The sequence below is a fragment of the Thamnophis sirtalis genome, unplaced genomic scaffold (assembly GCF_051295495.1).
Source record: "Thamnophis sirtalis isolate CommonGarterSnake01/CBP01778 unplaced genomic scaffold, rThaSir2_p1.2 scaffold_2, whole genome shotgun sequence".
Classification (NCBI taxonomy): domain Eukaryota; kingdom Metazoa; phylum Chordata; class Lepidosauria; order Squamata; family Natricidae; genus Thamnophis; species Thamnophis sirtalis.
In genome coordinates this window covers 95,586,976-95,614,365 of record NW_028261382.1, presented here as the reverse complement: position 1 = coordinate 95,614,365, position 27,390 = coordinate 95,586,976, and the positions used below count along the sequence as shown (strand labels likewise).

The 27,390-nt window shown below is 42.6% G+C and overlaps 1 protein-coding gene across 3 annotated transcripts in view; it reads left to right on the top strand.

Moving 5' to 3' along the window:
- The window catches only part of TECTA (tectorin alpha), an 84,863-nt gene that overhangs the window by 657 nt on the left and 56,816 nt on the right, over nt 1-27,390 (top strand). The window contains exons 2-9 of one of the 3 annotated variants that reach the window (XR_015695577.1): nt 5,446-5,574; nt 7,057-7,206; nt 8,786-8,925; nt 10,322-10,503; nt 12,893-13,149; nt 15,798-15,924; nt 17,664-17,780; nt 23,404-24,081. Coding sequence is in view for 2 of the 3 variants with exons in the window: in XM_087706415.1 (XP_087562541.1) it covers nt 7,074-7,206; nt 8,786-8,925; nt 10,322-10,503; nt 12,893-13,149; nt 15,798-15,924; nt 17,664-17,780; nt 23,404-23,722 (1,275 nt within the window). In the remaining variant the exon portion in view is untranslated. Of the gene's footprint in view, nt 1-5,445; nt 5,575-7,056; nt 7,207-8,785; nt 8,926-10,321; nt 10,504-12,892; nt 13,150-15,797; nt 15,925-17,663; nt 17,781-23,403; nt 24,166-27,390 lie in introns of those variants that run through there. The other 2 variants (XM_087706415.1, XM_087706414.1) reach the window with 2 other exon arrangements.

Genomic DNA, 27,390 nt, shown 5'->3' with positions numbered 1-27,390 from the left:
GAAGGGACCCTGGTTGGAAACTGGGTTGTGGGGGGGAGATGAGAGAGGCTGTTGTCCAATGGAGCCTCCTTGACCACCTGCAGTCTACCTTGAGCTCCTAAATTGCTAGGGAAGGGAGAACTCCCCCTCTTGGGGAAGGGGCCCTGGTTGGAAACTGGGCTGGGGGGCGGGGAGATGAGATTGTTTTTGTCCAATGGAATCTCCTTGACCAGCAGCAGTCTACTTTGAACTCCTGAAACACAGGGGGGGGGGGAGCGACCCCTGGAAGGGAAGGCCAGACTCCCCCTCTTGGGAAAGGGACCCTGGTTGGAAATAGTAGCTGAGAGGAGGAGAGGCAGATTGCCTCCCCCCCCCCAATGTACCCCTGTGCGAAGGGCAGTCGGAGGAAGCTTTGCGAAGCAGCCTTTCTCCAAAGTCCTGGGGACAAAGATTGTGGGGAAGGGGACAGAAAGATGCTGGTGGCTTTCTGGGAAGAAGAAAAATAATAGTAAATCCGGGGGGGGGGGAGCAGGAGGCCTGCAAAGGAGTTTGCCAGCAGGTACAGACCAGCCCCTCCAGCCCCAGATGTACTTTCTAAGCACAAGAGGTAGAATGTGGTCCTTCCCAAGACCCCCTTCTATCTTCCTGGAGGCTGGTGGGAAGAGAAGGTCAGCATCATCATAGTTAGCAGTAGGGGGCAAACAGGCCTGGAACAGGAAAAATATCATTGGTTCAAAGAGGTGAGAAACAACAGTGGCCTCAAATGCCTGCTTCATTTGCATTTCCACACATACCACAGCTTCCAATAGTTGATTATTGGAGGAAAACAAAAAAAAACCCCTCCCATAGATAAATGTATATATTTAAAAACCCTGACAGTCTGATTTATAACTTTCTTTAGGTACCCAGCCGTTGAATTTCATTTTTGATTTGTTAACCTCTGAAGGCCCTTGTGAGCCGAGGAGCTTAGTAAATTAATACTTTTCCGTAGGCCTTTCAGATAAAATAGTAACATTGATAACATTGGTACAGTTAAAATATTTTCTGTGGGGACAGACTGAGGCTGTTACGCGGTGACGTAACAGCCCCCTCAACAGGGGCTGTTGCCTCTGGCCCCTCTATCTAGTCTTGAAGCCAGATCTTCTAGATTTTTCAAAAACACCATAATGCACAATTTAGAAAGTATCTTGCAGTATCCCATCCTTAACATTAATCCTTTTAATGCATCTGCTTCTGTATTTCCTAATATTCACACGGCTGTGATTTCCATCTCCAGCCATCCAAACGGTTAATGTCCTTGAATATATATTAAGAGCATACCTATGATAGCTTGTACTTGAATAATTTGGTGAGTTATTAGTATGTTGCCTTCAGCAATGTGAGAGGAGTTGCAGAAGTCTTGGGGACGGGGGAAAGCACAAGTCTCCTGCTGTGTCATCCAAGAACCATCTGGTCCAATCTATTTCCATGTGTAGAAGAACATGGCATCTGGTTTTCAGAAGTATACAACCTCTGCTCTCAGGAAAGGCAGTACCTTAATGCTACCAGGCTTTTAGCATTTTAACGAGTCCACTATAATTTTTCCATGTTGCCACTTATAAAAAGTGACCTTATTGATCAGCTCTTTGCATTACATGAAGAATATCTTATCTTTCTATTTAGAAAAAGTAGAGGTGACAGAATTTTTTCAGGGGAAACTCTGGTATATCCACTACTATTTATAGTAGCTAATTCCTACAATCTGGTGGATCAGAATGTCCAAGAGGATCTATGAAAAATACTGAATCCTCAGGAAGACAATATATACAGATTAGGCTAAACTTAAGAGATAATTCTGTAAAGGACAATGTTATCTGTATTTTATGACAGTGGGGTTCAGAGCAGCCATTGGTTTAAAGAAGGTTTGAAATAGTACCTAAAGTTTGTATTTTATCAGGAATTGGACAAATAAATACTATTTCTGGTATAGGCTCTTGTTATAAATAGGATCATGATGAAATTTAATGCGGCCTTACATCTCAGATTGGCATAGTCAAAAAATGAGCCTATTTATTTCATAGTGTAGAGCAGGTTAATTCAGGAAATGAATTATCTTAAACAAATTCATAGTAGACTCCATGTTAGAGTTTGAAGTTTCTGTTAAGGTTTTCCTATCACATTATCTGCAGTTTCATTATTTGTAGCACATAGATTTACCGGTAAATGACACTTGCAGAGAGCTAGTAATACTTGTCCTCTGACAAGTATTACTATATTGGCAAATAGGTGCACCTGGTGTGATTGTACTGTATTGTATTACCTGTTTCTTGGTAAAAGTTTTTCTTTATTCCCAAACGAAAGGCAAGTGGCAGCATCTTATTGAATAGCAATAACATTCTTCCTGTTTTCCGGCTTACAAATTGAAGCTGAGATTGAAGGCCTAACTCTGGTCAGGGCTTGAGCGGGAAACTCTCTCAAACCCATTTTAAGATCTTCCTTACTTTCATAATGGAAGAAAGGCAGTTTGAAAGAGAAAACATCACCTGAGAGTAAATGGAGTTCTATTATAAGATTGCTATTTTATAGGAGCGCAGATATGTAGCTAATGTACCTAGATCCCTGTCCTCATCATCACAGCTTTCCTTATTCAAGTATTAATATTTTTAGAGACAACATATTTTCTAAATGCTGTTGACTATCTTCCCCTTGTCTAATATGCTTGACAATTTTTTCACCGGCTTTTAACTACCTTGGAAAGTGCATAACTTAAAAAAAGTCCAAATGAGTTTAGTTTAGTAAAATGGAAGAATTGTTTTGCTATATTTGTGGCAAGTGTTGTCAAAGGGCCTCATCTTAAGAGTTTAAGAATTTACTGGCTTTTATAGATAGCAGATGCCTCATCTGCATTTAATAACAGACATTTTTAAACATTTAAATTGCATTCTGGGAACACTTTGGTTTTTCTTAGTGGAAGCTTGATTTTTTCCAGAGAAGGTAAGTGGATTATTAACACTCAGAAAATCTTGGTAATGGTATAATACTGATTTGGGGGGAAAGCCAACGAATGTTTCCACAAATATTTATATTTCTGTTCCCCATCCCCAAGACTAAGCCCTCCCTCGTTTTTTCTTTCACTTTCACAGAAGCTATATGGTTTTAACCTTGGTTACAAATGCTCCTTTTCAGAAGGAACAAATGTTACTCTGTTTCCACATTTTAGAATTATTTTCTGTTGATGTTTTGAAGTATGATTACTTTGATAAACCCAGTAATCGATACAGCAAGCCTTTGTAATGCTTAGAAGCTATTGTTAAAAGTTCAGTCTATGAAATACTTCCATGTTGAGTGATACTTTATGAACCTTTTAGAGATTTATTTTTGGAATGGACTGGAATTAACTGATAGACTAAAACCTTTAAATGTCCACCTTTTTTTTTTTTTGAAAAGGTTTGATTTTAAAAGCATTTTGTTTCAAGCTTGTACACTGCAAGCCTGCATAGTATACAGCCTGGGGGCTACACGTGACCCACCAAGCAGCCTTTAAAAAAATAAGTACTGTAATACATTTAGAGCTGTTACTGCAGCCCACTCTAGTTCTTCCACTGCCATGGAGCAGCAGCACAATATTTCTGTGCAGGAAGGCGAGAAGGAGGGAAGAAAGGAGGGAATGTAGGAGAGAAGGAAGGAGGAAAGGAAGGAGAGAAGGAGAAAAGAAAGGAGGGAAGGGGAAGGAGGGAAGGAAGGAAGGGGAGTAGGAGAGAAGAAAGGAGGGAAGGAAAGAGGGAGGGAGGGAAGAAGAAGTAGGACCGTTGTATGATAAGATGGATCTATGGGATGTTAAAAAAGCAATCTTCAAGTATATTGTCAACAGTAGGGAAAAATTGTTATAAATACATATTATTAATAACAGTTATGAGATCATATAATTGTGAATGTATATATGAAATTGATAAAATAAAAATTTAAAAAAGGAAAAAATATTTCTGTGCAGTACATAATAATTTTCAATATGCAGCCTTTTTCCCTCAATGAGTTGTGCAGGTCTGGAGTAGTGTAACCACTACCCGCACCTTAATATATACCAGCAGCTTCTTTTTCTTCAGAAAGGCATCCAAAATCCAGGTTTTAGCTCCTATAGAATTAATTCATGAACCTTAGTGTGTGGTTCTCAACAACCTTGGGACATTTGAATTGTGAATTCAGTTTTAAAACTGGGAAAGGATTTCCCCTTTAAGTTTATATTCTAGTTTAAGGAAGTCCCAATTAAATTTGCATTCTTTTATGTTGGCTTTCCCAACCATCCAACTATTTTTTTTATGCTCCTATTGCATTTTCAGTTTTTATTTTAAGGCAGTGGGTTGTATTACTATTTTGCAAACTGGCATGATTCACCACAGAAGTTTTAATATTGAAATATTTTTCCCCTGTTGGCTAATTAGAAAGGAGCATAATGGTACAGTTGTACAGTGAAACCTTCATTTATTAAACCTTGATACAACTAACCTTTCACACAATGGAGCAAATTCCCATGGACAATTTGTGTAGTGGCATCACTTAAATGATGTAATTAGTTTAATGGTATCCTGTGAAGGATGTAAATCACTAGAATGACTTACTTTCTACAAGTTCTGTGAGTAAAAATCCTCTCCCTGCCAAATTAATCCCTTAAAACAAATTTTCTCCATACTTTACCTTCTTCTTTGTCCCTATTTTGATCAAATAATTTTCAGGATTTTGTTCAATCAGAAAAGTAGCAATCCATCATCAGCACTTAGTTGTTTTTATAGTGCTTATACACCAACTTGAATTAGTCCGCACATTAAAAAAAAGATTTAAAAATACAGAAATCAATGCCTCCAAGCCCAAACTCTGCAATAACAATAAACAAAAATAAAATGTTAGCCCATCAACAATGTCAACAAAATCCATACAAATTATGTACCAAATGTCCAATTAAAGAATATGGCCTCGAGTGCCTTGCAAAATACTCAGAACCCAAGATGTAGCTCTGGAGGACATGATGTTCCAAAAAATGAGGCCACTGCGGCAATAGATGACCTTGGTGTCCAGATACCTCTGCTGAGAAGCAGGAAGGGACCCTAAGCTTCCAAATGTTGCCTGTGTAAGCTGGACAAATTCTGCTTGGGGGATCAAACTGCTTGCTGTTGACAGCCTTACCTGGCATAAATTTTCTAGTTCCTGTGCACAAAACAATGAGATTGTAGGAGGAGAGCTGTGTTAGTCTATAAAACTCTTGGTTACACTTGTTCCGAGTCACAGATTTTATTCAAAGGCATAAACTTTAACTAGTTGCAGCTTACAAAAGCTTAATGCTTTTAATAAAATATGTTCCTCGGAAAAGTTGCTGTCAGATTCCTGGGGAAAAAAATGTGCGAGTTAGATAGCATTGTTTCTTGAGTTCACTGATGCTGCTTTTTAAGTTCCCTCTTTTCTTCCATTCTCTTCTCCCTTTCCCTTCCTGTGTAGGGAATTACATGGATGTGTGATCTTTTCCCTCCCCGGAAAAATAAAATGAAGGGCTAAGAAGATTCCCAGAAACTCACACATGTAACTCCCGGGAGAGCTGATGCTGAAACTAAAAAATAACCACCTTGTGTAAGTGGGGAACATCTGAGACATTCTGCACCATTTATTTTGATGGGATAAAATAATCCACCCATCGAAACGTCTTACATAAGATGCCCTCCTAAGATTTAAAGAATGTGGGCACTTTTTCCCTTCAATCTCCCATGTGAATGTCCAGGGTTTAGCTCATGTTTCCATCACTTAATCTGCTTTAATTCCAGGAACGGAGGGAAATTACGTGGTTGGTTGCTGCTACAATTGAACAGTTGGGTGATCTACTGTACATCGCTCACACATTTACCTTCTGCCCATCTTTGGTGTTGATTAATTCTTTGGTATTTTAATTTGTGTGTTATTTCTATTCCCATCTGTAAAATATTGACATATGCAACAAATTGGAACAGCACAAATATACCTTACAGATTGAATGTTTTATGCCCAGCATCTGTTCACACTAGAATAATAAAGAGGAAAGTGGTATATTTGTATAAGTTTATAAGACCTATAAGTATTACCTTTATGTCAAGTTATTTTATTGGTCTAGATCAGGGGTCAGCAATCCACGGCTCTGCAGCCACATGTGGCTCTTTCATCCCTCTGCTGCGGCTCCCTACTACAATTTTGAGAGGAGCTTCTGGTTGGATGGGGGAAAGCAGGGTGTGCCAGGAGAGACTCTATGGCAAGGGTTTCTGGTTAGCTCTGCATTAATAGGGCTTTCAGTTAGGACAGGTAGAGGAAAAATGACAGGTGCTAGGAGACTCTATGGTGGGAGAACCGGACTTCCTGTTGGCTGCAGAATTGAATGAGGGGCTTCCGGTTAGGACCTTTGTGGCTCTTTGAGTGTTTAAGGTTGCCAACCCCTGGTAGATAGTATATTCTATGCTGATTGAGTTTTGAATATGTTCCACACCAGAGATTTTGTGACGGAATTCAGAAATTTACAAAAAAAAAATACATCCTCCATTCCTCTTTTTTCCACAAGCATTTATTTTGATAGTGATTTGAATGGTTTAAGGAGCTAAATTGCACAGGCTTCATTTTGCCAATGAAGCATGTTCTTGATCTTCCTGAGTGGCCACAAAAGGATGATTTGAAACCTCATAAAAGCTCCTCAGGTGTCTTCTTTCAAGCTTGAATATCTAAGCCAGGGATGTCCAACCTTGGCAACTTTAAGACTTGTGAACTACAACTCCTATAATTCCCTACCCAGCATGTCTAGCTAGGGAATTCTGGGAGTTGAAGTCCAGAGGCCTTAAAAGTTGCCAAGGTTGGACATACCTGATCTAAACCTTCATCTCAACAAGGGCCACTCTGAAAAAGTTCCTTCACATTTGATCTTGGAATAAAGTTGCTTTTTTAAATAACATTCTTACTGTATGAGGCTTTCCAAAGGTTTAGTGAATTTAACACATTCCCTCACCCAATTTAAAATGGAAGGTGCTTTGTCTAAAGATGTGTTTTAAGTTTGCCAGTTGGAAGGAAGGCATTTATTTCCCATTTTTTGAACCACAGCATTTCTGGAAGGGACAATGGATCAGCCCAGCGGGAGAAGTTTCATGCAAGTTCTTTGTGAAAAATACAGCCCGGAAAACTTCCCTTATCGTCGTGGTCCTGGAATGGGCGTGCACGTCCCGGCTACACCTCAGGGTTCACCTATGAAAGGTACAGGTTTGGGCTGCATTTTTCTTTTGGCTTCCTTAGAGCAGGACTTGGATTAAAGTTTATTAGGTTTACTCTTTGTTCTCCCTCTTCTGTGAGAGGGATGGGAGGGAAACGTAGTTTCTGGACTGCAAAGAATTTTTGGGTACACTGACTCTGCATTCACTCCTCCCTGACCACCACCACCCACCCTATTCTGATTTGGAATTCCTGTCAGGTTGATTTCTATCACAGACATTCCCAAAGAGGAAATACAAGCCAGGTTATTTGGGTGGAATTGACAGTAACTGAATGTGACAGAAAAGAACAAAAATAAGTTGAGCCAGTCGGGGACCAAATGTATTGTATGTCACTCCGAGTTAACCTTTCCAGAGACACCTTAAGAAAGAAAACAACTTTTCTGGTTATTCTTCTGATTTCTTCGCTCAAATACCTCAAAAAGATGGAAAAACTATCTTGGCCCTGAGTCAAGGTTATGGTTTTATTAAAATGCTTCTATCCAGCAAAATATCCCAGTGTATGCTACGGCATACGGCTCCCTTGTTCAATATGCATACCCTCATCACCCTTTTCTTCATAGCAACTCAAAAGGCAAAATTAAAGTTTTCCTTTATGCCGATAATCATTGCAATTGCCCCAGGAAACCATCTTTTACATGGAGAAAGAAGAGCTCTCCATAAGCTTGCATCTTTCATATTGTCTCCAGAGTTACTCTTGTTTTATTAGATTTCTTTTCCAGAGTAACTTGGTTGCACTGATTTCTGAAACATTAATACTGCTTCTGAAGAACCTACTGAAAATATTGTTAGGGTAGATGATAAGAAACTGTGAAAAGGGCTCAAAGACATTAGTTGGTGTTCACCAAGGGCAAATATGGAATCTAGAGAAGGATGCATAGGAGAAATTTATCTTGTTTTACCTTTTGATATAGTCATCCTAAACCAGGGGTGTCAAATTTGATTTCGTTGAGGGCCACTTGAACTCTGGGGGAGGGGGGCAGCCCAATCTCACTCATTTCGGGGGACCCTGTGGTGGTCCGAGCGCTCTGCCAGCGAAAATGGGCTCTCAAGCTCCATTTTTTGCTGCGACGACCTCCTGCAAACCCTCTGTCAGCAAAAACAGAGCATGCTGCCCTCCCGAGCTCCATTTTCACAGGCAGAGGCACCGCGGGCCGGTCCTTTGCTGTTTCCAGGGCAACCCCACGAGCCAGATCTAAGCGCCCCGTGGGCCGGATCCGGCCCCAAGCCTTGAGTTTGAGACCCCTGTCCTAAACCAAATAATTACATTACTTAGCACTTAAGGCATTCTAATTTACAGTTTCATGTATTTAGGAGTCACTTTTCACTTTCATCCAGCAAAGAGCATCATGGATTGCATACTAACAAAACAGTATCTTTTAAAAACAGCCATATCAGGTACAGTTCATCAGACAACATAAATGGAATCCCATTTTTGTACGGAATTTTTTTTTTTAAAAAAATGTATTCTGGATCAGATTTGCTTGGATGGACAGGTGATAAAATTGCTCAGCAAAAAACGAGAGACTCCTTATAAGGGCCTCCTGTCGGTTCTGCTTTTTCAGACCGCCTCAACCTGCCAAGCGTGCTGGTGTTGAACAGCTGTGGGATCACCTGTGCAGGAGACGAGAGGGAGATAGCGGCCTTCTGTGCTCACGTATCTGAACTGGATCTTTCTGACAACAAATTAGAAGACTGGCACGAGGTAAAGCGGCTTTTGGGAACTTCATTCTGAGTGGTACCAAGAACAGCTGTCTTTGCCGCAGGTAGAGATGGCTGTTCCGGGATGGATTCACGTGTGCACCTGGAATTATTCAAGTTATTAATAATTCAAATGTCCTTGCCCAGGGTAACCCAGGGACTTGATTAGTTCAGTACTTTCTCCTTCCAAACCTCAAGCTTTCTCAAGCAGGCCACCTCTTCTTTCTTGCTCATCTCTCCTCCCTTCGGAGCTCCCATCATCAGCTTGTTGCCTTTAGCCACGGCTTTTACAGTTTTATAATCTCATCCAAGAGTGGGAGGGCAGAAGCAGCTCTCTTGTTTTTCTGTCATTTTTCTTTCTTTGGGGGCCTGTTATTGCCTGCATTACAATGAGGTTTGGACTGGGCCAGGGCAGATGCTGTTTCAAGCATATAAAGTCTGGCTGGATGACCTTGGGCTGGTTCTACTCTCTCAGCCCAGCCGACCTTACCCACAGCTTCTTCAGGGGATAAAATGAAACGAGTCCCCCCCCATGTAACTCACCTTCAGCTACTGGAGGGAAGGCGGAATGTGACTTTAAAAATGGGAAGTTCTAATTGCTAATGAATCTCCTTGAGTCTTCTTAATTTTAACAGCAGGCGGTAAAACGGGTTATAGGATCAGGAAGAGCTGTACAATCAGCTAAGCATTCTAATAGTTTCCACTGACTCTCATTATCCCTCCTTTAGCCCATGTGTCTTCCAAAAAAAAAAAAAGGATTCAGCTTTGCCCCAAAGTTTGCAATAATTGTTCCAAATGCTCTCCAGCATTTTTGTGTTTTCCTCCATGTTTCCTTGTGGCAAAGGCTTTGGATTACAATAAGCCCAAATAGGAAAGGTGGTTTTATTGCCTGTTGGCCATCCGTTTTTCATTCTCAAATGTTAAAAGAATTACAAAGTTGTTTTATAGGGGGAGGGGAGGGGGAAATCCAAGCATTAATCAATTTCGGGAATCAAAATTCTTTACTAAAGTGGTATTTGGCGCATACAAGATTGCAGAAAAGATGGGTAACCCTGGATAAAATAGTCCTTTGAAAAATGTTGGCACTTGTAAGTTATTACTTTTCTATAGTTGCTATTCTTTGCTTTAGAAGCCTGCCAGGTATCTGTTTTTTTTCCCTTTATCGAGGCTTTCTAAGAGTGTAATTAACTGAACCATTGAGGGGAACAAGCAATTAACCAATCAATCTAAATCATCAAATGGCTACGGTATGAATTACAGATGACTATCTTGAATGCTGTTAGGATCCTTATCATTCTTCAACTCAGTGAAGTAGACTGGAAAGGTTGCTGGGAGGTTTTAATATTATTTGAGATCTGATTACAGGTGTTTTTTTTCCCCCTTCTTCCCTTCTCTCCCAGGTCAGTAAAATTGTGTCCAATGTCCCTCACTTGGAGTTTCTGAACCTGAGTTCCAATCCTCTGAATTTGTCAGTTTTAGAAAGGAAATATGCTGGATCTTTCTCTGGTGTTCGCAAACTTGTGCTCAACAACAGCAAAGCTTCCTGGGAAACAGTCCACACTATACTGCAAGAATTACCAGAGTAAGCCTGAAGGAAAAAGGGTTTTCAGGGTTAACTGGCAAGATCTATTAAGGAAGGAGAAGGACCATAAACACTTAAACTCAAAACACAAATTCCCAAAAATAAATTAGAATTTATCTTTTTATTTCTAATTCCTTTCCTCCAGACTAGTGGTGGACAAAAAATATGTTATCTTTTTTGACTTTTTGAATCTTATCAAATGGCCACATTTTGCACCAGCTAACAGATTCAAATTCTCTCCAAAGGAAATCCAACTGAGAACTGTGGATTTTAGAATTGAACCTAGAGTTCATTACAAAATCTGTGCTTTAGATTTCCCTGTCTATTCCGGTTGACCCCATTTGGTCTCCTGTCTTGTTTGCTTTCCATGCATGTCAGCATTGCTGTTTTTAATTTTGCACTAGTGGCTACATTCCCATCAATTTGTTACCCTACAAATTAATGGAGAAGTTAAGGCATTCTACAAAAGGTAGTGCAAGATTTACTAAGCATTTAAGCATTTTTAAGCATTTTATTAAGATTTATAGGCCGCCCTTTTCCCTGAGGGGACTCAGGGCGGCTTACAATCACAAGGGAGGGGGTACAGTATCGAAAGACAAAACAAAATGTGAACAAAAGAAAAATAATAAAACACAACTTTCATTCAACAATCAACACTCGGGCGGGTAAATTGGGAACCTATCCCCAGGCCTGTTGGGAGAGCCAGGTCTTGAGGGCTGCGCGGAAGGTCTGGATGGTGGTGAGGGTATGGTTCTCGACGGGGAGATCGTTCCACAGGGTCGGAGCTGCAACAGAAAAGGCTCTCCTCCGTGTATTCGCCAGTCGACATTGACTGGCGGATGGGATTCGGAGGAGGCCCAGTCTGTGCGATCTAATCGGTCGAAGGGAGGTAATCGGCAGAAGGCGGTCTCTCAAGTACCCAGATCCACTACCATGGAGTGCTTTAAAGGTGGTCATCAGTACCACCTTTAGCGCACCCGGAGCGCACCCGGAGACCGACAGGTAGCCAGTGCAGCTCGCGGAGGATAGGTGTAACGTGGGCGAACCGCGGTGCGCCCACTATCACTCGCGCGGCTGCATTCTGGACTAACTGCAGTCGCCGGATGGACTTCAAGGGCAACCCCATGTAGAGCCCAGTCCATTTGGCTACCATGAATTGTTATTTTAGCCTAAAGGAAGGAAGGCGAAGGAGCTTTCCTGCCTGATTGTCTGGACATGATTTTTTAAAAAAAAAAAAATAACGTAATTTTCAAATCTGTTAGACAATTACTTTGGCAGCTTCTTGTCATATTGCAATTGTATTTACATGTTACTGAATGGTGTTCCAAGAAGTCCATTCTCCCTTATTTAGTTGTACTCCCTTATAATGACATTAGTATGAAATGCTGATTTAAGATTATAGCTTCTGTGTGTGTGTGTGTATGTGTGTGTGTGTGTGTGTGTGTGTGTGTGTTTATGTGTGTTAACTGAAAGCTTTGGTATATCTTAAACTCCATATACTGGCAGTGCAGTAGATCAGGCAAAAAAACTAGTTCTGAAATATACCCCTTTTCCATTTGCATAGCTCTTTTTTTTCCCCATCGAGAAGCCTTCAACAGCATATTCATCCTTAGGCAAAGTACATCACAAAGCCACTTGTGGTTTGTGCCGATCTATCTACTTCCAAAGTTTTAGACCACATTTGGAACTACGTTTCTGAACTACTACTAAGCTGCTTGGGGCATTTTATCGGTAAATTTATCAACTTAACAGATACCGCCAGTGGGGCAGTCCCCATTCTGCCTTTCTGCTCTTTGGTTATCAGATCAAATAGCTCGCTAATGGACATGCTGGCTTTTGATTGAGGCTAAATGGGGCTGTAGAGAGAGAGAGAGAGCAGGACAACTTCCAGTTAAACGTTCCTTTACATATTTTATAAGGCCTGATAGAGGCTCCCTTGAGCTTGGCAATGCTGTTTTCCTTCATGTGGGACCAAAGCTTATTTAATCCAACCTTCTGCTCTCAGCCTAACCAAATGCAGACGCCTTCAGAAATCCAGAGATGGGATTACAAGGACAACAGAATTTTTCCCACAGCAGTTTTCCTCTAGGACAGTGTTTCTCAACCTTGGCAATTTGAAGATGTCCGGACTTCAACTCCCAGAATACCCCAGCCAGCGAATGCTGGCTGGGGAATTCTGGGAGTTGAAGTCCGGACATCTTCAAGTTGCCATGGTTAAGAAACACTGCCCTAGGAGGAAATGTTTGGGAATGCCTTTTGTGCTGATTCAAGTAATAGTGAGTTAGCCCGTCTTTTAAAGCTCAACAATGTGTCTTTTCCTTAAAACCAACATTATCTTGATTGTATAAAGATGTTGCTGCATCTTTTAATTGGAATTTTCTCCCTGCAGCTTGGAGGAACTTTTCCTGTGCCTTAACGACTATAATGCAGTGTCTTGTTCTCCATCTTGTTGTAATTCTCTCAAATTGCTCCACATAACTGACAACAATCTCAAAGACTGGACTGAGATCCGGAAGCTGGGGATAATGTTTCCATCGCTAGATACTTTGGTTCTGGCCAATAACAGTCTGTCAACCATTGAAGACTCCGAAGATTCCCTGGCAAGGCTATTCCCCAACTTGCGCTCCATCAGTCTGCACAAGTCAGGTGAGACCTTGGGTGAAATGTAATGGAAGGATATACAAGGCCTGTTGTTGTGGTCTGCCGGCGGCCCGTGGAGCTGGCAGCCGAGTCGGACAGTGAGGAGGTTGAGGAGGAAATGGGCCAGTCCTGAAATCTGGGGAAGGGCTGTGTCAGAGGCAGAGGGGGCCAACTGGTAGTTATATGCTGCCTCTGGAGTCTGACATCAGCGAGGCAGAGGAACAGGCACTGCCTGTTTCTGGTGCATCCATACGCAGAGCTGCCAGAAGGCAAGAACCAATTAAGAAAGCAGGGTTAACTCGGGAGTAAGGCTTGGAGATGATTGGCCCCTCCCATAATACATAAAAGCGGAGCGAACGGGATGTGAGCTTTTGCAGGAAGCAATTAGTTCATCTGGTTGGTTCAAGCTCTGAGAAGTCCTGTTTGACTCTGTGCTAAGTTTGGCCTTGCAAACTAATTGGCAATTAGATTTCTGGCAGCATTCCAAGGGAGATAAGGTGGGTGTTTATCAACATTCCCTTGAAAGACTGTGGCAACTTGAGCAGACATCTGTCGGAATCTTCACAGACTGTGAAGACTTGCGGGCTGTGAATGACCAGAATTCACAGCCGTATAAATAAAAGGGTTTTGGGGACTAAGATTGTGATTTACGCTTTCTCAGGAAGCCTAGGTCAGAACAATTGGACAAAGGCCTAGCTTATCCAGGCTTCCGTTCCCAAACTGCTGACATAAATATTCTGGAAAGCTCACAAAAGCATCCTTCTGCTGTGAAGAGACACACTTTTCCTCAAGCATGGAGATAAATTATGGCTCCCCTGTTAGGCAGGGAAAATCAGTGTGGCTTGTCACAAAGAAAGAGGCGGAGTGCAAATTCTCTCTTGGTCACAAGTTTATTCAGGCTGGACAAAGGTGTGGATCTTCCTATAAGGCTGGAAGAATCCTGAATACATTTTAGAGCAAGCATATACCGTATAAGGCGCACCGGAGAATAAGATGCACCAAGGTTTTGAAGAGATTTTTTTTTTAAAAAGTAGGTAGATAGAGGAATAGAGAGGGAGAGAAAGAGAGAGATATAGTAGGTAGGTAGGGAGAAAGAGAGGTAGGTAGATAAAGGGATAGAGAGAGGGAGAGAAAAATAGAGAGAGGGAGAGAAAAATAGTAGGTAGGTAGGGAGAGAAAGAGAGTAGGTAGGTAGGGAGATGTTTCCAGGTGTATTTATCTATGTGCTGGAGAAGGAAATCGCTGACAATCTGCAGCACCTAAGACTTTGTTTCTGCACTAGATCAATCTAATTCTCATCAATCAAAGAGTTTTCCTGTATTCGGTGTATAAGATGCCCCCAGATTTTCAGCCTCTTTTTTTGAGGAAAAAAGGTGCATCTTATACACCGAAAAATAAGGTATATAGGTTTCTTAGTTTCACTTAGTTACTTAACAGTAGACACAGCTCATAGTAGACAAGGTGTAGAAATTACACACACCCTGTGGTAATGAGCTTGCTGGGTTGCGAGCTTTATGGTTTCTTTTAACGAGGTCGTCAAGAGTCTGGAGGCCTTAATTATTTTATTTCCGTCATTTCAACCTAAGAATCTAAATCATCAGACCAATTATCAGAATCCTGATTAACACCCCAGGAATAGGTTAATACTTTAATCCTTTAATTAATGATTTTATCCTGATCTCTATCAAAAGTCATCCTAATTGGGTTTTTTTTTTTTTTTAAAAAAAAGTGATTCCTATAGTTTCCATATGCTCTGAAATAACTTTCTTCACCACCCTTTATTTGCGCAGGCAGATATTTTTCATCATCTCCCCTGGCACTTTCTTAAAGCATGTTACTCTTCTGTGTTTAATCAAATTAACAATTAATGTAGTAGCTATGTCAACTGGCTCGAGATGGTTTATTGTCGTAGACTTAGAGAAGGGAAAGAACATTTGCCAGGTATAACCTTTTAGAAAAATGAAGTATATAAAGCTCAACACCACATCGCTCAAGAATTCAGTGCTCTCTAGAAAGAAAAGTATCATTATTCCTTAAGAATAGCCCCATCCACTTGCTTCGATTTGTTTGAATTGTACTTCCACCGGATGATAATAACAGGGTTTTACTGATTTATTTAACTTACTACCTTCGTACTGCTGGGAATACGAGAGTATACCATAAGCCACAGTCTTAACTTCCCAGGAAATCTAATCCAGTAGCTTTGTTTTTACCAAAATACATCAGTCTCTTTCAGTAATTAATCACCACCTTCATTGGAGCAGCAAAGGTGGAAATGAAATATTATTTTCAGAAGGTGAAAGTAATTGAACAACTCCCCAAAATAATCTAACTTGTCAAGGCTGACATTTAAAAAAAACAAAAACAAAATATAATTCATGTAGGTATAAGATCAGCTGGGAGAAATCTGTGTTCAGATATCCTTCTCTGGTAACAGTAATTTTCTATTACATTTGAGAAATGTTTCATAGAGAAATGTTTGAAAAAAAAAGTGTGTCTGCCTTCAGCCTGAGCCGTTTGTTTCTCTGTTCCGTTCCTCATCTAGTTTCGGCCTGCAAATAATTTTCACACAAGCACAACCTGGACCTACAAATATGTTCTACCTCTTCACTTGTCTGTTTTCCTTGCCTGAGCCTTTCCTTTCTTCAAAGCAGGACTGCATTCCTGGGAAGACGTTGACAAACTGAATTCTTTCCCCAAGCTTGAGGAAGTGAGGTTGCTGAGAATCCCTCTCCTTCAGTCGTACACCAATGAGGAGCGGAGGAAGCTGGTAATAGCCAGGTCTGGAGATTTTGTAGTCGATCCAGCCTTAATACGATTAAAAATTGTCTGTGACTTAAGTCTAAGGTTGTGGTTAGTTGTGAAGTCATGTCTGACCCATCGCAACCCCATGGACAATGTTCCTCCAGGCCTTCCTGTCCTCTACCATCCTCTGGAGTCCATTCAAGCTCACGCCGATGGCTTCGGTGACTCCATCCAGCCCCCTCATTCTCTGTCCCCTTCTTCTTTTGCCCTCCATCTTTCCCAGCATGAGGATCTTCTCCAGTGAGTTTGGTACTGTCCGTGGGGTTTTCATGGCAAAGATACTGGAGTGGGTTGCCCTTCCCCCAGTGGGTCATGTTTTGTCAGAGTTCTCTGCTATGACCTGTTCGTCTTGAGTGGCCCTGCATGGCATAACTCATAGCTTCATTGAGCTACACAAGACCCTTCGTCATGACAAGGCACTAATCCATGAAGGGGAAGTCTACGGTGCTCAGTTTCAAAGAGGGAATTGGAAGATAGTGGACTCCTGTAATTTGTGAGTTTTGTGAGTGAATCAAAAAATGGGGGGGGGGGCAGACCTACATTGTGAATTAAAATTGTTCCAGGTAATATAACTGGCAAACCCTGTTTTGAAGGGCTACAATAATAACCTTGGGGAGGGGAAAATCATAAATCTCTTGTATTTGGAGACTGTTGAGTCTTTGTGCCCATTTTTTTGCTTGATTCCCAATTGGTATTTTTAATACTTGCTGTATTGCAGACTTATTTATTTAAAACCATTACCTAACCGTTTCTTATGTTTTGAAAAAATCTCAGCGGTTTGGTCTAAAATTGATCACTTCCATCTTCATATCTAGCCTGGGGCATCAGGGAGAATCAAGGCAAGGCCCTAATCTCAGATGAGTCGTTTAACTTGCACTTCAGTGTCTCATTTTAGAGCTCTGCAGGCAGGAAGATGGCTCATCATGGCTAAGGACAGGACTATTGTCAATCAATGGTAAAGGGAGAGGACCCTATTAATGGGCCCACTTCGTGGTCTTCCCCTCTCTGGTGTACGTTTTGTAATGAGAATACGCCCATTGCATATATGCTGGTCGTCGTCATCTCGCTGAAATCTCAAAAACCACTGATGACAGATGTTAAATTAACTGTTGAGAAGTTTAAAGACAGTTGCTTGAGCTGTGCTCTGATAGGTACTAGTTGTGCCATTTTAAAAGAAAAAACCTTTGATCCCATATTCTGCAGTTCCGCATTCATTATTTTCTTCAGTGTTTGTGTGCACCTGAATTTGGATGCTGTCCTTTTGGTCAGCTATCTTTCTATTCATATTCTCCATCTAGAATGATTGGAGTGACAGACTAAGCCAGGAACTACATAACATCCCTCTCTCTCTCTCTCTCCCTCTCTTCCTCCCTCCCCCTCCTCTTTATCACACACAAAGCAGTAAATACCAAATTTCTACAGCCTTTTCTAAAGTTACCAACATTTTATGGCTTGGAAAGTCCACATGAAGGAAGGCATTTAGGAAATCGTCAGATATATTTATAATCAAGTCATAATGCACAATTTAAAATCCATTCCTCTCTGTATGGAGCCCTATAAAAATGCAATTTCCCTGACAGCTATATTTTTGGATGTCAGAATTCTGCAAGAATCTCCTGAGAAGACAATATTTGCTACTGGCTACTTGGGGACTCCCCCCCCCCCCCCACCGCGCCTGCTCAGCTGTTAATGTTTTCTCCTCTTCTCTTCGGCAGGCTACCATCAATCACCAAGCTGAATGGAAGTGTCATAACGGAGGGAGAACGAGAAGACTCTGAGAGGTTTTTCATCCGCTATTACCTGGACTTCCCACAGGAAGAAGCTCCTTTCAGGTGAGGGTTTACCCAGAAGTTTGTGGAATGAATGAAAAAACCTTCGGCTGTTCAGCCTAGTTTTGAAGACACGAAATATAAATTGAGGTGCCCCCAGTTCAGAATTGTGCGCTAAGTCACTCACCTGATAAACTTAGGCAAGCTGCAGAGCCGCCTCTACCTCATTTATCTTCACTATGGCGTCTCATATATATTACTGACTTATCTCGCAAGGCGCTTCAGCGCAAATGAGTAAATTACCATTGGAACAGCTACAGATATCGGTAAGCACTTCCAAGGGCTGCGGAAAGACAGTAAATAACAGGCGAATGCTGAATGCTTTATTACCGATATTTGTAACACATTGCTAATGAATAATTAAGAGGACAAGTCACGTTTCGGCTGTCAGGAAGGATTGCAGTCTGAAGCAGATATCGGGGGAAGCAAAAGGGTAGAAAGAGAAAACGGAGGAGAATGACGGGCACGGCTTAATTAACTGTAAGAAGGGGCAGCTAAAGCCAGTGGGCGGAGAGCCATCACAACCGATGGCTTTGGCACTCATGGACACGGGCCACATTGATTGCATCTTCAGCTCCTTGACCCTCACTTGCCCTTCCTAAACCAGATATTGAGACCCTTCATCGGTGAACGGTCAGGCAATTCCAGGCAAGAAAAAGATATTTAAAAGTTTGGTGCGGAGGAATCGTAAAAGGTGTGTGGTCTCTTGAACACTCAACACCACTGAAGTTTCCCACAATTTTTGGTTTGGTTTTGCCTCAGCATGGTGTTTTTTGTTTTTTTTCCTATCGGTTCCCGGCAGGTTAATGCAGACGGCAAAATTGCCTTTCGTCTCCTCCATTTCCTTCCCTCCCACCCCCGGTTCATAGCCTTTGAATAACCCTGGGCTTCCCTCCCCCAGCCTGATTGTTCAATGGCCCCTTTGTCCAGATGCCCTCATCTGTGTGGGGTCTTGAAGAGACCTGTGCCCTCAATGGAGACTGGCTTTCCAGTCCACCACACCAGCGTGCCATTTCAGGGCCCTTGGGGGGGTTTGTGAATAGCTGAGACGGCATCCCCAGAGAATCGGGCTTCAGGTTCCACATCCTGCATCTTTAGTTCATGCCTGAAGTTCATTCTCGTGACTTTTCCCTGCCCCCAATAACTCACTTTCTTTCCCCTTTTCCTTCTCCAGCCTTGATTACCATCCTCTTTCCTTTCCCCTGGAGGTTCTTTCTCTTTCCTGCCCTTCCAAGATTGAGACGTAATCTTTTTAGGACCACATCCATAAAACAATTGTCCTTTGACAATCATGATATTAATAATAACATCATAATTGTCCAAAAAGGAGTTATTCCCCCACCTTATTTTTGCAAACTGATGAGCTGCATCCTGGTATTCAAGGTATCAATTCACTAGATAGATAGATAGATAGATAGATAGATAGATAGATAGATAGATAGATAGATAGATAGATAGATAGATAGACAGACAGACAGACAGACAGACAGACAGACAGACAGACAGACAGACAGACAGACAGATGATTGGATGGATGGATGGATGGATGGATGGATGGATGGATGGATGGATGGATGGATGGATGGATGGATGATAGGATAGATGATAGGATAGATGGATGGATGGATAGATAGATAGATAGATAGATAGATAGATAGATAGATAGATAGATAGATAGATAGATAGATAGATAGATAGATAGATAGATAGATAGATGGATGATAGATAGCCAAGTGTCTTTGGTGCATATGCTATTGGTGTACATAAGGAGAATAAAATACATTCATCAAGAATAAAAAGGTACAACACTTAGTGATAGCCAAGGTTACTAATAAGCTATCAAATCATACTAGGAAATAAATAAAAACAATATAAATTGTTTGTTTAAATAGTCATAAGTGGGGAAAGATAGATATTAGGAAGGGAGGAATAATAGTAATACATTCTTAGTAAATTATTGACAGTGTTGTGGGAATTATTTGTTTAGCAGAGTGATGGCATTTGGGGAGAAACTGTCCTTGTGTCTAGTTGTCTTGGTGTGCAGTGCCCTATAATGTTGTTTTGAGGGTAGAAGTTGAAACAATTTACGTCCACAATGTGAGGGGCTGTAGATATTTTCACGGCCCTCTTTTTGACTCATAACAGTGTACAGGTCCTCAACGGAAGGCAGGTTGGTAGCAATTGTTTTTTTCTGTAGTTCTTTGTTCTTTGAAGTGGTTGTTGGGGTTGCAGAGCCAAGCCAGACAGTTGTGGAGGTGCAGATGACAGACTCAATAATCCCTCTGTAGAACTGAATCAGCAGCTCCTTGGGCAGCTTGACCTTTCTGAGTTGGCGCAGAACAGAACACCTTGTTTAAAATCTCCACACAGATTTCATTTGCGACTACGAAGGAAAAGATTGTTTGTGTTGTTTCTGACTGCTTAAATGCTCTTGTTAGATCTAGAGGCTAAAAAGATGCACTTCGCCGACGCAGCTAGACTAAAGATGAGCTTAAAAATACTAGATGCATCCATAGTTCAGATGCTGAGCCAAGGGACCACAGCATGTATACAGCAGCCTTGGACCAAATTACTCATTTCAACCCAACATTGTTTAACAGAATTGTGCCTTTGGGGGTGAAATGAGTGGCCTTGTGCGTACCAGCTTGTGTTACCCAGGAAGAAGGCAGGATATGGATTTGATCAATGGAAATTTCTTCACTTTGGCGTACAAGCTAGCTTTTAAAGAATAGATTCCAGCAGATTTTCAATCCAGTTGAGGAAAATAGTTTTGCTGTCCCCAATAATTCTGCGTTGTTCTTATTTTTGTTTCGTAAAAGAGATTGGACAACCGTTTGTCTGGAATGGAATAGGGTCTCCTCCTTGAGCAGGAGTTGGTCTAGAAGACCTGCAAAATCCCTTCCAACTCTGTTATCATCTAGTGCAGGGGTCGGGAACCTTAAAAAGACACAAAGGTCCTAACCGGAAGCCCTTCCGTTCAATTCTGGAGCCGACTGGAAGTCCAATTTCCCCACCATAGAGTCTCCTCATAGTGTGACATCCCTTTTTCATCTATCTGTCCTAACTGAAAGCTCTATCAATTCTGGAGCTGACCAGAAAACCTGCCCCTTGCCATAGAGTTTCCTCCTGGTGTGCCCTGCTTCCTCCCCCCTCCCCAAACCGGAAGCTCCTCTCAAAATTGTGGTGCCGACTGGCGATAGGGAGCCGCAGCCAAGGGATGAAAGAGCCATATGCGGCTCCAGAGCCGCGGGCTGCTGATCCCTGATCTGGCGAGAAGTTTTGGCCTCAGGTGGGAGTGGAAGAGGCAAGAGTTGTGGAATCTTCAACACCCTTTTATTTTGGTGACAATGGCGCGTTTTACTCTGGAATCAAGAGTCTGCAGTCACCTCAATGGGAAAACAAGGCTCTGCAGAATAAGTTGTGGATCCCATTATACAAGAAGTGACGGCATGAATGTAGGAGTTGAAACCCCATCCTGGAAAGCTGCCTTTCACTTTCCACCATTGATTTCCCTGCTGTCAGGCGTCACGGGGTTCAGAGAACGCAAATCTTCCTTATCTCCCACATGGTCGTTAGCCAAAACGACGGACCAAGTTTTCTCTCCGTGTTAACTGCGAAGCCAAGTACAGCAGCCCGTTCTGCAAACACTCGGCCTCTGTGAAAGCTGGTTTCGTCCCAAGACACTGGGCGAAACCGAGGGCGCTTCATCAGCCCCCTCCCCCCCCCTCTTATTGCAGAAAGACAGAGACTCTGCTTGTTGGTGGAATATCCTTCCCTTTAACACGAGTTCCCTGGGGGGGGGGGCTCCCTGCCCGGTTGCCAGGTCCCATCATCCCCTGACAGGGGCAATGACACAGCAGCGATCACGGTTTTGGGCTGAGCCAAGAAGGAAACAAAAGGGGCTTTCAGTCTAAGGGCATCCCTTAGAGACTCTGAAATGTTATCCCCACCCCAATCTTAACCACTTTTTGTTTTTATCTTTTCAGCTCCCTTGGACTTTGGGTTGACTTTTTGCCACTTTCCCAGCCCAGCAGAGGAGATGCTCCTTCCTCATTATTAATGAGAGATATCTGAAAAATGCCTGGGGAAGGGGCAGGGGGGGCGGGATGGCAGAGACAAGGAGCAAAGGCAGAAATCTCTACCCAGGAGCGTAAACAAGAGGGGTGTTTATCTGTGGGAGGGAGAGGAAACTTGTGGAACGGGTTCGTGGCCATCCAGACAGTGCTGCCCCACTTATTCCGCCCCCCCCCCTCCCATTCAGCCTCGTCCTCCTTCGCTTGCAAATGCCAGAAGGGATTCAGACCTACCGAAAGGCAGAGGCTGAACCGCAGTTACGCAATTAATAGCTGTAAAAAATTCTGCTTGACTCTGGTCCTACTAGCTACGACAGCCAATGAATGAATACAACCAAAAGAGCAGAAGAGAGATTGGGGGGGGGGGGGGTGTCACGCATATTTGCCCCCTAGCCCCCTGAGGATGGGGACCATTGATCTCTGCAGCATTCAGCAAGACGGATTGGCCAGACCGCGTTAAAAGCACTATATCTGCGGAAGTTTATCACAGGGGCTACCACTATACAGGTAGTCCTCGGCTTACGACAGTTCACTTAGTGACCGTTCAGAGTTACAACAGCACTGAAAAAAGGGGTGACCATTTTTCACGTGACCATTGCAGCCTCCCCATGCTCACGTGATTTTACATTCAGGTGATTGACAACTGACCCACATTTACGGCGGTGGCAGTGTCTCGGAGTTGTGTGATCCCCTTTTGTGACCTGACAAGCAAAGCCAAAGGGGGGGGTCACTTAACAAACGGAGGTCACTAATTTAAGAACTGCGGTGATTTGCTTAACAAAGGAGGTCAAACAAGTTGTAAAATGGAGCAAGCTCACTTGCCGAACTTTTCACTTAACGACATAAACTTTGGGATCCATTGTGGTCGTAAGTTGAGGGCTGCCAGTAGTTCATGCACATTGTGAGGCTTTGGAATTAATAGCTGCGGTGCCCCTGAAGATATGTGGTGTACACGTTTGTGTATGTGGTCTACGCAACTTCCCCTTCATTGGAGATGGAGAATATTAGCTGATTGAGCTGTGACCTGGCGCCTTCGTTCAAGCCTGGGGAAATACAGGTGGCGCCGTGTCCTGAATCAAACCATTATGGGCCAGAATTAGAGACGGTCCCAGCTGATTAGGATCTCCAATATTGACTTCTTCAAAAACTCCAGGATCCTTAAAGTAAACCACCTCTCCATCCATTCTTTAATCTCCAGCGAGGCCCTTTTCAGTTCAGAATGGCTGACCGTTGCGTTTTCTGCATTGTACCTGAAACTAAGTAGTGCATTCAGTCCCTTGACTGTTAATTTTGCTTTAAGTTTGCTTTAAAGAACATTTTAGGTCTTTGCTTGTCCAGCCCGCAAAGAGCAGAATTGATCTTCCCGCTTGCTAAAAAGTCTTAAAAGAGTTGAGTTTCTCTCTGTGTTTGTGGTGTTCACCCCCAGGTATGCAGGATATTGTTAGTTGGCTTTAAAAGATTGGCACAAAGCACCAGAAAAAAACCTTATGTGTTTTAATAAAGCAGGCTATTCAGCAACCTTTGCATGTTGTGTCTCTGCCCCGTTTTCGTAGGTACCAGGAACTAGTGACAAAATACGGGAAGCTGGAAAAACTGGCGGAGATCGACCTGACCCCTCAGAGCAGTGCCAAAGTCGAAGTTCACTTCAAGGACCAAGTGAAGGAGATGAACATCCGCTTAGATCAGACGGTGGCGGAGCTGAAGAAGGAACTCAAAACGTTGGTCCAGCTGCCCATCAGCAGCATGCTGGTCACCTACTTCAATAACGAAGACCCTTTTGGCCCCGAAGAGCTGAAGTACAACTCGAGGGCCCTGCATTCCTACGGCATCCGGGATGGAGACAAAATCTACGTGGACTCCAAAGCCAAGTAGCCTCTCTCGCTCCAGAGTGCGCGCCCGGCCCCACGTAAAACACCATCAAGGGACTTTCTGACGGGGGGTGTTTCATTTGGGTTCACGGGGTTGAGACGTGGTGTTTCAGAAGTGCGTCCGGCCACCACTTCTAGCCCAGGTTAGCAGGTCCAGATCCGTTGAGAGAAAAGCACCGGCATTCAGCGCAGATGAACAGACAGGATGCTCCTCAGAGGCGTGACATCGAGCAGGTGGGCTGTTTTCCCTTTGGTATCTCCCAGCTACTTCAGTTTACTTGTGAACAGGCCGGCTTCAAACTCAAGAGGTTATGACAGCCACTCAAGCCAGGGAATTCAGCCTTCGGCACGCATAAGCGTCAGGTACGTGTGAAAAAGATTCTGTGCAGCTCTTGTTCCCGTGGCACTTGGACTCCAATTACAAACGGCTGCACTGCTGTCCCTTCACCTGGGTGGTCTGTCATTTCTTCCTGGGGGCTCTTTTTGGAAGGAAAAGGTTCTTTAGGACATGTGGGGGGGGGCGGCGGCTGCGGGATTGTCCAGCAGCATTCTGGATTTCAGACAGCTGAAGGAGATCACTCTTGAGAGGCGTTTAACGTGCGTGTGCACACTGTCTCCCCCCCGCCCCTCTGTCTCTCTCTCACACACACAGAGAGACACACACACACACACCTACAGCTCCCAAAGCACAGTAATAAGGACACACTACAAAACCACATTCCTTTAGATAACCCTCCTGGCTTGCCAGTTCTCCAAGGTAGCATAGATAAATTATTTCTGCACAGGGCACATCAGAAGTTAACTGGGTGGCACTTTGACATACAGCACGTGAGTCGGGCAGCTAAGCAGAACAACCGATGGGTCTGTTTGATAAAAGTCATCGCCTGATTGGATGCTGAAGGAAATTCCTTTCATTCAACAGTTTGCTAAAAGATCGCAAATACCTTCTAGTGCTGCTATATGTTTGGTTGATTATTATTATTATTATTATTATGAATTACACTTTGGGTGGCTTGAATGCTTCTCCCTCTCGTTCCCTGCATCCATAAATTCACCACCCGGGATAAACTTGTGGCAGGATTAGCTGAGGGATAGATACTGGTTCCTAGAAACCTTTCACAGCTAGTTTTAACCTGAATTCCAAACTTCGTATCACGATACCTGGATGGAAACCAAAATCCAATACAGCTTAAGTTCATTTTTTGTCCATTTTTTTTAAGCCCACAGAAGCATGCAAAACCATTCCTGGTTCTCCCAAAGTTGGTCATTTTTTATGCACGAGTCCTTATTCTGGACTTGTCCCTTTATACGGTCCACGATTTGTGCAGCTCCAGCCGGATGAGCTTCTGTTCTCTTCACGTCAAAGCAGTTCTTCTATTTTAACTCGGGATGGATGTGCAGTGCACTTCTGATTACAGCGACTGCAGCGAAGACCGTATTAAATGCGTGCCACTGCTTTCCTAGGCGCTCAGCCTCTCGTGCGCTTCTGCTTGGAAATGCATTAAGCTTGTTTATTTTGTAAATCAGGCAGGGGCTGCCCTTCCTTCCTCGTGTCAGTTTGACAAGCTGGAAGCCGTCCAATCTGTCCATTTTACACATGTACATTTAAGTGTCTGTGAAGCTGGCTGATTCTTATTACTCTGTGCACTTTTGACCTGAGTTGGTAGCTTTTATGATCAGAAAGCAAGATATATTTTTTTTTCAGCCCCTGATTCTGCTATTCCCTCTTGGGGGCTTCCTTTCTTATATAAATTGCAGAGTGTGGGGGTTACTCCCCCTCCTTTCCTGGTATCTGCACTGTTGGAAAGCAAAAGAAAGTTCTTTTGTTTTCTCATTGGAAAGAAAGCGTTTACCACCCTCTCTCTGTACATTAAGGAGAGGAGGGTGGCTTCGGGAGAAGAGCATTCTGACCGCCATCTCTTGTGAAGCCACAGTTCTCCATCAAATTATGACTATTGGACGTTGCTCCAGAATAGTAATATTCTGGATTTTATTATAACTATAGCAAGCTGAGGTTCTTTCCTCTCCATTTACTTAGCAAGATGCCCTTATGGTACCATGGTGATGCCAACCCAAATCAGCATTTTATTTATGATCGATGCATTTGTGTGTGTGTGTGTGTGTGTGTGTGTGTGTTTACACATGCTTTAATGGGGAATGTTCTTGTCAATAAGATATTTTATTATAAAGATTTATGGAAAGATAGAATTGTGTAATAATATACTATTATTTTATCGGTGGTCCTACTGTATCAAATACCCTAGTAGGGGTTGGAAGACTGGTTGGCCGCAAAGGGCCAGTCATTGAAATATATGGAACATCCATTGGAACAGTACTACTTATCTTCCTCCCCACTCCAATGTTGATCTCATGGTAGTACTGTTCACTATCCATGCAGTTGGTTATCTTAGAAAGAAGGATGAAATAGGTTGGGGAAAGAGACAGCAAAGGAATTCCACCGAAGATTCATATTTTTGTGCGTATTATTGAAAGAGAATTAGTCTTAAATCCTAAACCTACTTCCTTAACCTTATGATTCCTGTCTTGTGACTCTTATAGACTTCTGGAGAGCAGTAAGTTGGGGAAAAAGCTATATTTAATTTATTTAAATCTGCAGGTTGCATAGGCAATTCAAGAGTGTTTGCTTAAGTTGACATTCTGCTAGCTATAATAGAGAGAAAAGGCTACAGCAAGACAAACCTTCAGGCCTATCCCTTCAACCATTCTCGTTTTTGTTTTTAAAAAAATGCATAAACAAATGCTTTGGAAGCTGAGGTCTGCATCTAATACATTCTGTCAGCTTTCTGCAATTATATAGAATTGGCACATAACTATGGGCGAAAACTGTCAGCATTAGGAGCAGCCAAGCTACATCAAATATTTAATCTTCTAATTAGGTACATTATAGGAGGTTAAAAGCAGCATGAAAGGGAGAGTAATATAATGGCATTCTGTACACATGTCCTGTTTGGCTACATTTTTTGCATTGGATTCAGCTGCGAAATCTGTGGATCATCCTGGTTTGCCAACAGCATCCAATTCACCACGTTCTCCTCCAATGTTCTGTCTTCAACCCATAGCGCTGATTGGTTCCCTCTTTGTGCTTTTTCAAAATGCTGTGCACCAAAAGGAAATGCGGCATCAGACTTGGCCAGTTTTCAACTCTGCTTTCATCCAGTGCTAATGTCACACGTGATTGTTTCCAACTAAATACTGATTTTGACCATGGGGAGTTTTGCTTAAAATGTCAATCTTAACATTCAGCTCATGTTTGGCTAGTCATCTGATGGGAACTGTCATAAGCCAGGTGCCACAGCTGTTTGCTGTTGAACATGTGAACTCTTTATGCTAGAGCAGGGGTGTCCAACCTTAGCGAGTATTAAAACTGGTGGACTTCAAGTCCCAGAATTTCCATGTTGGCCAGGGAATTCTGTGAGTTGAAGTCCACAGATCTTAAAAGTTGCTAAGGTTGGCCACCCTGTGCTAGAAGCTTCCTCTTCAGGTAGTTAAGAAGCCAGGATACTAATTACTGTAGAGATCATTTGTATCGCCTGGCTGACTGGGCCCTGAACTCCTCTACGTCCAAAAATCTGCATAAAAAAGAGCAAGAAGATTGACTTCGTCTGAAGTTATATTCTGAACAGCACCATCAAGTTCCCAGTTGGGCGGTGA